At 41.5% G+C, this 13,883-nt stretch overlaps 1 protein-coding gene across 3 annotated transcripts in view; it reads right to left on the reverse strand.

Annotated features, from left to right (window-relative positions):
* Positions 1–13,883, reverse strand: part of usp13 (ubiquitin specific peptidase 13) — a 54,046-nt gene that overhangs the window by 11,762 nt on the left and 28,401 nt on the right. For all 3 annotated transcript variants that reach the window (XM_061683391.1, XM_061683390.1, XM_061683389.1), the window contains exons 13-17: positions 13,296–13,470; positions 13,140–13,228; positions 11,865–11,987; positions 5,211–5,234; positions 4,759–4,902 (exon numbers count right to left, since the gene is read on the reverse strand). In XM_061683391.1, coding sequence (XP_061539375.1) covers positions 4,759–4,902; positions 5,211–5,234; positions 11,865–11,987; positions 13,140–13,228; positions 13,296–13,470 — 555 coding nt within the window. The remainder of the gene's footprint in view (positions 1–4,758; positions 4,903–5,210; positions 5,235–11,864; positions 11,988–13,139; positions 13,229–13,295; positions 13,471–13,883) is intronic.

Consider the following 13,883-nt stretch of genomic DNA (forward strand, 5'->3'; position numbering starts at 1 on the left):
AAACTCCTTATCTACCCGCTAATGCCTTTATCTCCGTGTTTTGTGTGCTTTCGATTGCCATTGTGTTGTCTAGCCGCCAGAAAACTAAAGAGGTGAATAAATAAACGGCACATGTTTGCAAGAGCAGTTAAATGGCTATTAAACTGCTTGTTTCCACTAAACTGCTAATGGAGCCCTTCTCTCTTAATGTGCATATCTCATCACATTAATGACAATGTATATATTGTAGCCAGTATCTTCGGCACAAATTCACTTGGCACTGACTTTGTGGGTTCTGTGGCTTAGAGCCTTGAGGACATAGGTCACCAGTAACAAGGTCAAAAAAATGTATTTGCAACAAAGCACATCAAATCAAAGGTCCTGATGAGGGTTTTCCATTTTTACTTTGTAAACATACCCTCAGAGGATGACAATGACCAAAAATACCTTCAGCCACTCAGCTGATTATGTTTCAGAGGCAATTGGTAATATCAACAAACAAAAAAAGAGATTACTTTTCAACAAACCCCCACTGAGTACCGTAATACCTCAAATTAAAGATTTCCAAATCTTCAATTATTTTGTCAATATATCTAAATCTGATGTGATTTAATGACCATTCAATCCTTGTTTCTTAATCCTTTGTGGTTGATAACCACTCTGCTCAAAAACGTTTTTAGGCAGGTGAGACGAATAACTAGCAGAGCTGGGTAGTAACACGCTACATTTACTCCGTTACATTTACTCAAGTAATATTTTCGATCAACTGTACTTGGCAGAGTACTTTAAATGCACCGTATTTTTAACTTTTACTTGAGTATTTATGTGAAGAAGGAGCGATACTTTTACTCCATTACAATGATCAACATGCTGTTCGCTATTTTTATTTACTTTTCTTTCTTGCGTGTGCGCGTCTATTTTTAGACTCCTTCGTCGACTTCCGTATAGGGCGCCCGTTGCGCCAATCCAACCTGGTCACTAGTGTCATTTGACACCAATTCACCAATCAGACGACACAAGGCACATGACCGGGCACATAGCCTTCGCGAGCCAATCAAAATGACTCCATCTTCTGTACCGCTTATCCTCAGTAGGGAACCCAGAACCTCAGAATTGTGCGGCAGATGTGCTAACCAGTTGTCCAACAACATCTTTAACATGCAGCGCAGTTTTGTCACTGGCCGAACTTGAATATTTCAGCCCACTTCTAACTTGAGAAAACACCTTGCAGTAAATTGCAGATGTTTTGATTGTTGTTTTGGCAGTGGATATGGCAACATTAGCCTTGACTAATGGTGTCGCCCATGCACATACACACACAGTCACTAAGTCTGGTCAGCAAATAGCTTCTTCATGAAGTCATTGAAGTGAATAAAGCAAATAATGCTTCTGTAGGCCCCAATGCATGTGTTGTTGGTTTTTGGCCAGTTAAAAATTGAAATGGTGGCAGGTGTACGTCGGCTCCCATATATTATTTGTTTAAATTTTATTTGATGTTCATGCTCTAAAAGTTACTCACTAGTTACTCTTTACTTGAGTAGTTTTTCATTGAGTACTTTCTTATTCTTACGCAAGTAAATATTTGGATGACTACTTTTTATTTTTACTTTAGTCATATTATTCAAGGAAGAGTACTGTTACTTCAACAGTACTGTTGTACTGTTGAAGTACTGTAGAGTACTGTTACTTCAACAGTACTCTTACTTGAGTACAATATAGTACAATACGGCTACTCTACCCACCTCTGATAACTACTAACAATGTGAAAAATAATTTTACACAAACCCTCCATTGAGTTTTCTTCTTTTCCTTTTGGTTTTGTCCCGTTATACTTTTCTCCTGCATCCTCCTCTCGAACACCAACTGCCCTCATGTCTTCCCTCACGACATCCATCAACCTTCTCTTTGGTCTTCCTCTAGCTCTCTTGCCTGGCAGCTCCATCCTCATCATCCTTCTACCAATATACTCACTATTTCTCCTCTGGACATGTCCAAACCATCTAACCTTGGCCATCCCTCTGATGAGCTCATTTGTAATCCGATCCAACCTGGTCCCTCCAAGAGAGAACCTCAACATCTTCATTTCTGCCACCTCCAGCTCTGCTTCCTGTTGTCGCTTCAGTGCCACTGTCTCTAATCTGTCCATCATGGCTGGCCTCACCACTGTTTCATAAACTTTGCCCTTCATCCTAGCAGAGACTCTTCTGTCACATAACACACCTGACACCTTCCTCCACCCGTTCCAACCTGCTTGGACCCATTTCTTCACTTCCTGACCGCACTCACCATTGCTCTGGACTGTTGACCACAAGTATTTCAAGTCTTCCACCCTGGCTAACTCACTCCTTCCCCCTCCACCCCTCTCATTCATGATTCATGTCCACCAGGAGTCTGTCTCACCTCTACTCGAAAAGCCGCACAACACTATTCCTTTCTCATCTTCCACCACATAGTTCTCTGATCTGCCTTTTTCTTCTTAATCTTCCTCCTCACCACCAGAGTCATCTTACACACCACCATCCTATGCTGTCTCACCACGCTCTCCCCTGCCACTACTTTATAGTTAGTAAATTCCTTCAGAACACATAGTCTGCACAAGATGTAATCCACCTGTGTGCTTCTACCTCTGCTATTATAGGTCACCCTATGTTCCTACCTCTTCTGGAAGAAAGTGTTCACTCCAGCCAGCTAGGGTGTGCTGGTGCCTATTTCAGCGAACTGAGAGGCTTGGTACACCCTGAAATGGTCACCAGCCAATCACAGGGCGCATATAGACAAACAACCATTCACACTCACATTCCCATCTAGGGATAATTTAGAGCCTTCAATTAACCTACCATGCATGTTTTTGGGATGTGGGAGGAAATCGGAGTACCCAGAGAAAAACCACATTGTGTCATATTAAAGCTCTTTTGATGAGGGTTGTCCAGATATGTAATTGTTTTGTCAATCGTATGATGATGCAATGAAAATGTCGCCAATCTCCACTGCTTCCTAAACCCGAAATCAACACAAAATATGAGATTACACCACCTCCAATGACATTATTCAGCCTTAATGCAGCCAATTGTGCATCGCTCCCCTTCAAACTTACAAGCAAGAGGCTGCTCTCTTTTCCGTGCATTCTTGAGACTGACGAGGTGAAAGTTGAGCCTTTCGGAAGGTGTGTGTCTCATTACATCAGGCGTAAATGTAGTACAGCATTTCAGAAAAAGAACATCAAAGCAACAGTCAAACATGGTGGGGGTAGTGTGATGGTATTAGGGTGCTTCGCTCCTTCGGGACCTGGACAACTTGCTGTGGTTGATGGAACCATGAATTCTGCTCTTTAACAGAAAATCCTGAAGGAGAATATTCAGCCATCAGTTTGTGACCTCAAGCTGAAGTGCACTTGGGTTCTGCAGCAGGATAACGATCCAAAAGACACCAGCAAGTCAACTTCTGAATGGCTTTAATAAAAAATAAATGAAAGTTTTGGAGTGGTCTAGTCAAAGTCCAGACTTGACTTGAAATATAGTGGCATGACCTTAAAAAGCCCTTGAAAACCCTCCATTTTTGCTGAATGAGATGTGAACGACTCATCGGCATGTGAACGACTCATCGGCAGTTATAGAAAATGCTTGATTTCAGTTGTTGCTGCTGAGGATGGCCCAAGCAGTTGTTAGGTTTAGGGGGCCATTAGTTTTTCACACAGGACCAGGTAAATGTTTTTTTTCCCTTGATAAATTAAATCACAATTTTAAAACAGCATTTTAAGTTCACTTGGATTATACAGTATTTTCTGTCTATTTACATTTGTTTGATTATCTTAAACATTAAAGTGGGGAAACTGCAAAAATATACAAATTTGAGAAGGGGGCCAATATTTGTTTTCACGGCTCTGTTTCTATACCAGTGACCTAGAGTGACAATGTGTCAATTGTGATTAATGAATTACAGTCACAGTGCGTTGTTTCTACATGTTGTTTGCTGTATGCAAGCAATTTGTTTTGTGAGAGCTGGCTCATACTTGTGTTGCGTTGGCTCCTTCTGCTGGCGTTTTATGGCAATTATGTTCTTGTTAAATTCAAGCCACAGTTGTTGATAGGTTGATTTGATCCATACGAGGCAGATTTGCCAAAAAAAGGCACACAGTGACACACTCAGCAAAGTACCGACCGTGACACTGAAGCGATCCACCTCTCGGCACAGAAGGGATGAATGAAACGTTCGCCCACTGTGACAAGGTTTCGACCATTGGGCAATATGTTTTGTTTGGTCTGTGGTTTGGAAATGGAATTGTTCGGATAATGAGGTGTTCGTAAATCAAGAGTTCCACTGTATTGTGATATTGTCTGTCTACATGTGTTGCTCCACCGTTTGTGTTAAAATCTCAGTTGCAAGAAGGGTTTTAACACCGTGACTATCAGTGCTAAATGTTAGCCCGTAGAAGGCACCTTTCATAATGTATTAGGACTAAACTAGCGGGGACATTCTTTAGACAAGGTCGTTTGGTTGTTTCAAATAAACGTGTACATTTCTTTGTTTTGTGTTTAGTTTGACATTAAACTTCAACTGGGAGTGGGATTAAATAGTTTAAGTCTCTTTTGAAGAACTGTTAATTATCTTTCAACCTGCTGCTTATTGTGAAGTGAGTTGAACTGAGCTCACTGCCACCATACAACGCTCGTATTCAAAAGTCAAAGCAGAAAATCAGTCGAATGATGCCTCGTATCTTGAAGAACTCATGAGTCGGGTCACTCATATGTCAAGGTACCACTGTATTCACAGGTTCCTTACCAGGCTCCTCCATGTGGGCTATGATCCAGTTGAAGGCCATCTCGGGGCCCATGTTGCCAGTATAGTAGACGGCCTTCCTGCAGGCCTCTAGCGGGAAGCCCATCTCTGCCAGCTGCATTACTGCTGCCTCATCTATTTCTGGAGCTAAGGGGTACAACGGAGAGGCAGCATCAATAACTTAAAACACAAACACACACACACACACACACACAGCTGCTCATTCACATGTGCTGGTGTCATAGCAACCAGCCTCTCCCTCTCTCTCTCTTTGAGCCTCATTAAGCAAAGAGACCAGAAGACAATGAGCTCTGGGGATGTTGCTTCATCGCACGATGATCTATCGTGGAGTACGTACACAACAAGAAAGTGTTGTGCACCTGCTCAGGCATGCATGCGCAGTGCTTTGGCTCAATGTGTCATCGTGTTAATGAGAGCAGAGGCAATATACTCACAGTCTAAGGAGCTCATCGAGCTATCTGGAACAGAGGAGAAAGAGATGAATCACACACTGCTCCCTTATATGCGCTTGCATGTTTTTGTGTATCAAATGATTACAAACACATGGATGGAATTAATATGAACACAATCCTCCACAGCCTCCATTGCTAATATCACAGCTGAAAGAACCAGCCCCCCATAACACTGCCATTGACGGCTAGTGAATACAAATATCCATGTTAACATGGAGGACCGGCAGTGAATGAGCCAATATTACAATGCTCTGATTCTTAAGTGGGTTTGACTTAACGCAATACAATGAAAACTCCAAAGTCGGAGAATTTGGAATTCAACCAACATTTTCTCGACAACCACGCTAAACAAAACGGGTTGTTCAACCATCATCATGTGTGATGTCACACAATAAATCGGAAAACTAAAACGGGGTGGGCAAAAAAGTTTTTTAAAAATGGACAGATGGGCCACATTATTTGTAGATGTGGTTAAAAAAAATTGTCTGTACACACATTTACACACACATACATATATATGTATATACAGTGGGTACGGAAAGTTTTCAGACCCCCTTAAATTTTTCGCTCTTTGTTATATTGCAGCCATTTGTTAAACTGATTTAAGTTCATTTGTTTTCCTCAGTAATGTAGACACAGCACCCCATCCACCCATCCATCCATCCATTTTCTGAGCCGCTTCTCCTCACTAGGGTCGCGGGCGTGCTGGAGCCTATCCCAGCTGTCATCGGGCAGGAGGCGGGGTACACCCTGAACTGGTTGCCAGCCAATCGCAGGGCACATACAAACAAACAACCATTCGCACTCACAGTCACACCTACGGGCAATTTTTTATTTTTTTAGAGTCTCCAATTAACGCATGTTTTTGGGATGTGGGAGGAAACCGGAGTGCCCGGAGAAAACCCATGCAGGCACGGGGAGAACATGCAAACTCCACACAGGCGGGGCCAGGGGATTGAACCCGGGTCCTCAGAACTGTGAGGCTGACGCTCTAACCAGTCGTCCACCGTGCCGCCACAGCACCCCATATTGACAGAAAAAAAATGGAATTGTTGAAATCTTTGCAGATTTATTAAAAAAGAAAAACTTAAATATCACACAGCCATAAATATTCAGACCTTTGCTGTGACACTCATATATTTAACTCGGGTGCTGTCCATTTCTTCTGATCATCCTTGAGATGGTTCTACACCTTCACTGGAGTCCAGCTGTGTTTGATTATACTGATTGTACTTGATTAGGAAAGCCACACACCTGTCTATATAAGACCTTACAGCTCACAGTGCATGTCAGCGCAAATGAGAATCATGAGGTCAAAGGAGCTGCCTGAAGAGCTCAGAGACAGAATTGTGGCAAGGCACAGATCTGGCCAAGGTTACAAAAACAATTCTGCTGCACTTAAGGTTCCAAAGAGCACAGTGGCCTCCATAATCCTTAAATGGAAGACGTTTGGGACAACCAGAACCCTTCCTAGCCTTGGTGAGAGAGGTAAAGAAGAACCCAAAGATCACTGTGGCTGAGCTCCAGAGATGCAGTAGGGAGATGAGAGAAAGTTCTCGAAAGTCAACCATCACTGCAGGCCTCCACCAGTCGGGACTTTATGGCAGAGTAGGTTTAGTAACTCGCACAAAAGTGACCATTGGACCTACTGTTTTTTTGTTGTTGTTGTTTTAAATGTCATTTCAAGAGCTACACCGATGCAGGTGTGACCAACTCACTGGTAAGTGGCGTTGAAAATAATTGACGCTCATGATAATTGCCATGAAAAAAAATCAAAGAGCAGAAGCAAAAACATGTGTGCCCTGCGATTGGCTGGCGACCGGTTCAGGGTGTACCCCGCCTCCCGCCCGAAGATAGCTGGGATAGGCTCCAGCAGCCCGCGACCCTAATGAGGATAAGAGGTAAAGAAGATGGATGGATATTGTGGGTGTGTGTGTGTGCGCACGAGCCTCCTTGAGGCCGTGCCATGTGCTTGCACGGACACCAAGTCCTCTGATGAGGAAGACGCTTTAACATTCCATAAAATCCAAACTAATGGGACGATCGTTCAGATATTTTTTTTAAGTTGAAGTGGGCATAGGTAGATACGTCCATATAATTTTTGGTAACGATCGCTCGCAGTTTTATGACAAAGCAACGTTGAGCGTTGAGCTTTTTTTACTCTATAAGGATAGAGGAAGACTTTTTAACGTTCTGTAAAGTCCAAAATAATGGGGTGATCTTTCTGATATTTTCAGAGGTTGAAGTGAGCACAGGTAGAACCGTCCATATAAAGTTTGGTAATGATGCTTGCAGTTTGGCAACATTAACGTACTTTATGAGTCTTTTTGTCTATGTGTGCTGAGGAGTCTCCAAAAGGTCTCCACGGAAACATGTTCAATTTCAGTGCGACTCTTTGACGACACTGCTTGTCTCCAGGAGACTCCGAGAGTAGTTACGTAGACGTCATCGCAACCAGCGGAGACACGAGTCGCCATAAGGTCGCCAAACTAGTCTCGAGGCCAGTGAGATAGGCCCTTAAATTCCGTTGACAACCCAGGCTAAACTTAGCTCCTCAGTGACGTAAAAAATACCTTAATCTCTCAGTAGAGATGCATCGCTTCAACATATTTCCTTGACACAAATCAATACTTCTCTATTAGGCTTTAGCTCCATTTTTTTTTTAGCATCCTAGGGCATTACAAATATAGCACAAAAATATGCCGAAAGCCGTGAAAAGGTGAGTTTTCAGGAAAAAAAAGGTAAGGCTAGATTTCACAGGAAAAACAATTAATAGTGTACTGCAAATAGGCTAATGTTCACTGTACAGTATATATCAAACTTTTCCTTTAACCTTTTTTTTTTAACTCTTATTGGATTGCACCAGGAAGGACATCCAGTGTAAAAAAATGTGGTGAACAAATCATGTAAGTGACTCGCTGTGGCAACCCCAGATGGAAGAAGCTGAAAGTCACAACAACATTTACAATCAATTAACTAATTATTTAATAAAATAAATGAATAAAACATGGATACAAACATTTAAATAACTCATTTGAGGTGAAAAAATGCTGAATTAAAGTAACACATATCACAGGACTCTTTTTTTTTTTTGTTCCGTTTTACAGTGGTTAACTTCAACTTTATACTAAAAGGTAACCTAAAACATTGCCTGTACAGTTAATAAATATTTTATGACATTATGACATATTAATTCACTTAATTCCTATGAAAACTTAATAGAACAACTTGGAGGTACTAATGTACTGTACATCATAATGCCATTTTGCATATTGGTTGTTCACACTATATTAGTGCTCTTGAGTTTTACATTACAATAAACTACTTGCTGTTTGACTATCGTGACAATCTATTCTTCACATTTTGCTGCTGCAACAAGAGAATGGAAATGGTATAATTCCTTGATGGGAGTTATTGCCCCCTCAAATATCCAGGTAAATTGAGAATTGCGGGCCCATTTCCCTCAGGTGGATTGTACACTGGTATTGCACTGTTCGACCCGAGTGTATGTTGGCATACCTACTTTTTACAAGCTCTCATAACCGTCAGAAAATCAGGTGATAGTGTAAATATTCTATTATATTGTTTAAATATTATTAATATTATTTGACATTTCAAACAAATGAATGCGTATGTTTTTAGAAGACTGAGCAATCTATTATATGAGAACGACTCCTGTGTGTGAATGTTCTAAAGTGAATCTGATTTTTTTTCTCACTAATGAAAGTGTTTCTTCATTTTATGGATGCTTAATGTGCAAACCTTACCTTCTTCATTAACATAGATATATTGATCGCATAAATGCTGTATTGTTATATTACCTTTATTATTTAGAAAATATTGCAAGTTACTTCACCTCAGGAAGAACGTGTATAAAGTAGCATAAAGGCAAACATTTGTGCTCAATAAGGCACGGGAGTCTTGGGTAGCGGGAGTGACAGGAGGGTCAACATGATTAATCACTGCTCATGCCTGCCTGAGGACAATGGGGGCAGTGGATCATTTGCAGCAAACATAACTCATCATACAAACAGGGATTTAGAAAGTCGGCAAAAGTGCTGAAAAAGAACTTTTTGTTTTTCCTAACCTCTTTTTGTCCCTCTGCTTAAACCGCAATAAAAAGGTTTTGTAGGGAGGGAGAGGGAGACAGAGAAAGGGAGGGAGGGAGGGAGGGAGGGAGAGAGAGAGAGAGAGAGACTCACTCCAAGGGAGTTTGGGGGGACAAATTAAGGCTCCATTTTACAAGGCATCTTTATAAATGGTTTTGCCTGTTTAATGGTTAGAATTCTCAGGTCCAAGTCAAGTCAATAAGAACTAAATGAATGGAATAAACTGCTTGGTAAGTCCAAATTTGTATTGACTTTTCTGCTTCTATACTTTTGTATCAAGCTGATTTTCTATATTGCAGAAGAAATTTGGGAGCCTACCTAAATGAATTTCAGAAGCTATTAAAAGTGTAAACTTGACTTTTTGTAATACTTGCGTTCAAATGTTTTGGATTGTTTTACAGTCATTAATAGAAACATGTAATATACTGTATGTATAAGGTTGTGCATCGTTTGAATTTGAGCGATTCCGGTCCTGATTCCGGTTCCTCATTTTGATTCCGGTTCCAAACGATTCTCGATTCAGATTATTTTAGGAGGCAAAAAAGTTTGCATGGTTTAAATAAGAGGTGTCCAAATGATAAACATAATTTTTTTTAGCAACCCTCAGAACTGTGAGGCGGATGTGCTAACCAGTCTTCCAGCATGCAAATTTTTCCCTATTTGAGTATACTGCCCGTGATTACTGGGGTTGAGTCATTGGAGCTTTTCTAAGAGAATAAAATGGACACTTTCTGATCTGAAAATGACAGAATATTTAAAAAACAGCATACAATCTCGCAGGTCGGTTTTCAACTTGAAAATGGGGAACCTATCAAGGCCATGCCACACTGAACCCAACCGTCATAATGACATTAAATATAAATATAATTTTTTTTTAAATTTGGGGTGTCATGTGGACCTTTTAAATAACAAAAAATAACAGTCAACCAGGGCTGCACGATGTGTTGTTCGCGCATCGTCATCGTGACGTACGTGTGCGCAATAGTGACATCGCAGGGTCTGCTGTAAGTGATGTTGGTGTACAGTAATATACAGTGAATCAACTGTAATATTAAAAGTGACCAGGAGAGGAACCTGTTTGGACATGCTCGAAAGATTAAAGGATGGTACACCTGCTGCATTACCTATTTCGCTCTTCAGAATGAAAGTCGGCAGGCACACGGCAGCTGCGTGAGTGTGCGAGGTGTGTTCAGGGACACTGCGTATATGGGAGTGAATGTGTTCTTTTGTAATACATTCCATAAATGTACAAATGGATTACGAAGAAAATTATTATTTGTAATAGAATGGTTAAGTTAAAACACTGTATCATCACACTATGATAATATGGAATTTTATTTTGTTTTGTAGGATAAGAATAGATTATGTATAATGTGATTAGCGGCTGTGCCCCACAGGTAGGATGTGACCTAGAGGTGAAAGAGAAATTCTGGAAGGAGCTAGACGAAGTAGTTCTGAGCATCCCAGACAGAGAGAGAGTCGTAATTGGTGCAGATTGTAATGGACATGTTGGTGAAGGTAATAGGGGTGATGAAGAAGTGACGGGTAAGTACGGCATCCAGGAAAGGAACATGGAGGGACAGATGGTGAGAGATTTTGCAAAAAGGATGCAAATGGCTGTAGTGAACACTTTTTCCCAGAAAAGGCAGGAACATAGGGTGACCTACAAGAGCGGAGGTAGAAGCACGCAGGTGGATTACATCTTGTGCAGACGATGTAATCTGAAGGTTACCGACTGTAAGGTTGTGGTAGGGGAGAGTGTGGCTCGACAGCATAGGATGGTGGTGTGTAAAATGACTCTGGTGGTGGGGAGGAAGGTTAGGAAGACAAAGGCAGAGAAGAGAACCATGTGGTGGAAGCTGAGACAGGACGAGTGTTGTGCAGCTTTTCGGGAAGAGGTGAGACAGGCTCTCGGTGGACAGGAGGAGCTTCCAGAAGACAATGCAACAATGGGAAGATGAAATGCCAGTATTTTGAGGGTAATAGCCCATCAGCAACTACGAACTAGTTCATTTTTGGACCGGTGAAGTTAGTTCAAAATTTTGAATTATAAACTATGAACTGAGTTTGTCCATTTTTGGAACGATGAACTGAACTTTGAACTAGTAGAAAATGAACTTTCCCAACACTGATCCTGTATTATTTCACATTACAATATCGATATTGTATAAAATTGCAATGTTAATTTTTCCATTATCATGCAGCCCTACAGATAACCACATTAGAGGAGAATGAGGGTCCCGTGTATTCACCTTTTGGCAAAGAGGCCTGCTGCAGCAATGTGGAGACTGTGGAGTATAATACTGTAACTTTCTCCAAGCAAAGGCACAACAACAGTAAGCTAACGTTGATGTGTGTTTATTTGTATAATTTCTAGCCATGTATCCTAAAATGTAGAACTAGAGCCATGTAAAGCAGAGTAGGTAACGTGCAGTGCAGTCATAAAACATAACTTTGGCGTTGTGTAGTCACAAAAACTCTGCTATGTTAGAGCTATATTTAGGTTTGTGCATGTATATTTTAATACCTCTCATGTCTTCAGGCAGCACAATGGGTGGCATCAGGTCAGGGAGCTCCTCTTCACCTGACTGCAGCCCTGTGGCCCGGAGACGGCTCAAATCCAGGAAGTCTGGAACATCTATGCCCAAATCTACACACAAACACATTAGAAACATTTGTACTTGTACTAAAACCATCCTTCTTGTTGGTGATGTCAAATGCAGGGGAAGTCTTTTTTCTTTTTTTTCTTTTTTTTTTTAGTTAGCCAGGCATCCATTTTCTACAGTGCTTGTCCTCATTGGTCACAGCTGACTTTGGGAGATAGGCGAGGTACACCCTGGACTGGTCGCGAGTCAATAGCAGGGCACATATAGACTAACAAGCATTTACACTCACAACCACACATGCCTGTATGGACAATTTAGTCTTCAATGAACCTAACGTGTGTTTTGGGGATGCGGGAGGAAGCTCGAATACCCGGAGAAAACCCACACAAGCTCAAGTAGAACTTGCAAACTCCACACAGAAATGCCAGAGCCAAGATTCGAACCCAGAACCTTTAGGCTGTGAGGCAGATGTGCTAACTAAAGCTCACTCTGCTGCTTTTTCTAATGTGATTTAATTTTAAAGTTTCAAAAAATGATGTTCTGAGATTAGATTTCAAACTGAACATAAATAACCCCGGATTTCCACAGTATGTGTGCCCTATGAAACACTGCTGCCCTCTGTTGGACGTTTGAGAGACAATGCCGTCTTCCCGATTAACAACACTGGTAAATCTTATTCTCATTTTATTTGCAACCACCTATGTCCTCGAGCCGTGCACCTTAGCTCCTCCCGCAAGGATGCGTTTAAATATGATGATCATATTATAGTGTGGCAGCGCAGTGAAAAGGGGTGAGCACATTCACCTCACATTTCTGAGGCTGGGGAATCAAATCTTGGCTCCAAGCATTCCTGTGTGGCGTTTGCATGTTCTCCCCGTACTTGCGCGGGTTTTCTCCAGGTACTCCAGCTTCCTCCCTCATTGAAGACTCTAAATTGTCCTTATTTAAGGACGTTGGATAATTTCCCATGGCACACTTGTTAGGAACCACTGCATTAGAACATAGCTATTGTGTACGCATTTTTACACACAACGGGTAAGTCCCAAAGAGTTCAGTGAGAGTTCATTCTCGCATATAAGACACTTCAGCTCCTCAACAATCAGACAGTGTGAGTGCAACTTCCTGGCCACAAATGAAGCTGGAGGACCAAAGAGGAATGTAAATAAGAAAAAGTAGATTAACCCTCCAACAGTTACCTAGTTTCTTTGGCACCCAGTCAACTCCAAATGTGAATTTCTTGATTTGGAGCACCAGATATTCTGGAAATGAGGCGAAGCGAGATGTTCTGAGGAAAAAAATGGATGACAAATTAAAGCATATTAAATTGAGGATTTAATATGCGGGTAGCTTACTTGACTCCAGCAGACTTGGCCTGCAGCGCCGAACTCCAGAAGTCTGGAACGTTCTCGGGCTCAGTGAAGGCCTGCAGGCAGGCGGTGAAAGGGATGCGAGCCCTCACCGGCTCTGGGGGGGGTCTCATATTCTCCTCAGCTTCCCTCCGCTTGCACTCGTAAGCCAACAGCTCCTCTGGTGGGAAGAAAGACCAATTTTAGCAACTTTGAAACTGTATAAATACAGAAAATACCACTTTGTTAATGAGGTCATCTACATTTCATTAAGTACAGGGTTATTTTTGTGGTTTGTTTATCACCACAGTTTATTAATATTTGTTGGTATTAGACAGATGTGATCAACACGTTTGCACAAAATTTGTGGCGACGTAGCATGGGCCAATAAAGAACCTGTTACAAGGATCCAGATTTGTTCCCCCCAAATGTTGCCTTGGTGGAGGTCTACCCTTAGCACTCGCTGGGAAATGGTAGAATTTGTTGAGTAGCAAGTAATAAAACTTAAGTCACTGATGGATTACATTTTTCTTGTAACATACACTACTTCGAGAAAATTAGGGACACCGGGCTTTCAAGATGAGCCTAAAATGC

Source organism: Phycodurus eques, chromosome 8 (genome assembly GCF_024500275.1).
Source record: "Phycodurus eques isolate BA_2022a chromosome 8, UOR_Pequ_1.1, whole genome shotgun sequence".
NCBI classification, from domain to species: domain Eukaryota; kingdom Metazoa; phylum Chordata; class Actinopteri; order Syngnathiformes; family Syngnathidae; genus Phycodurus; species Phycodurus eques.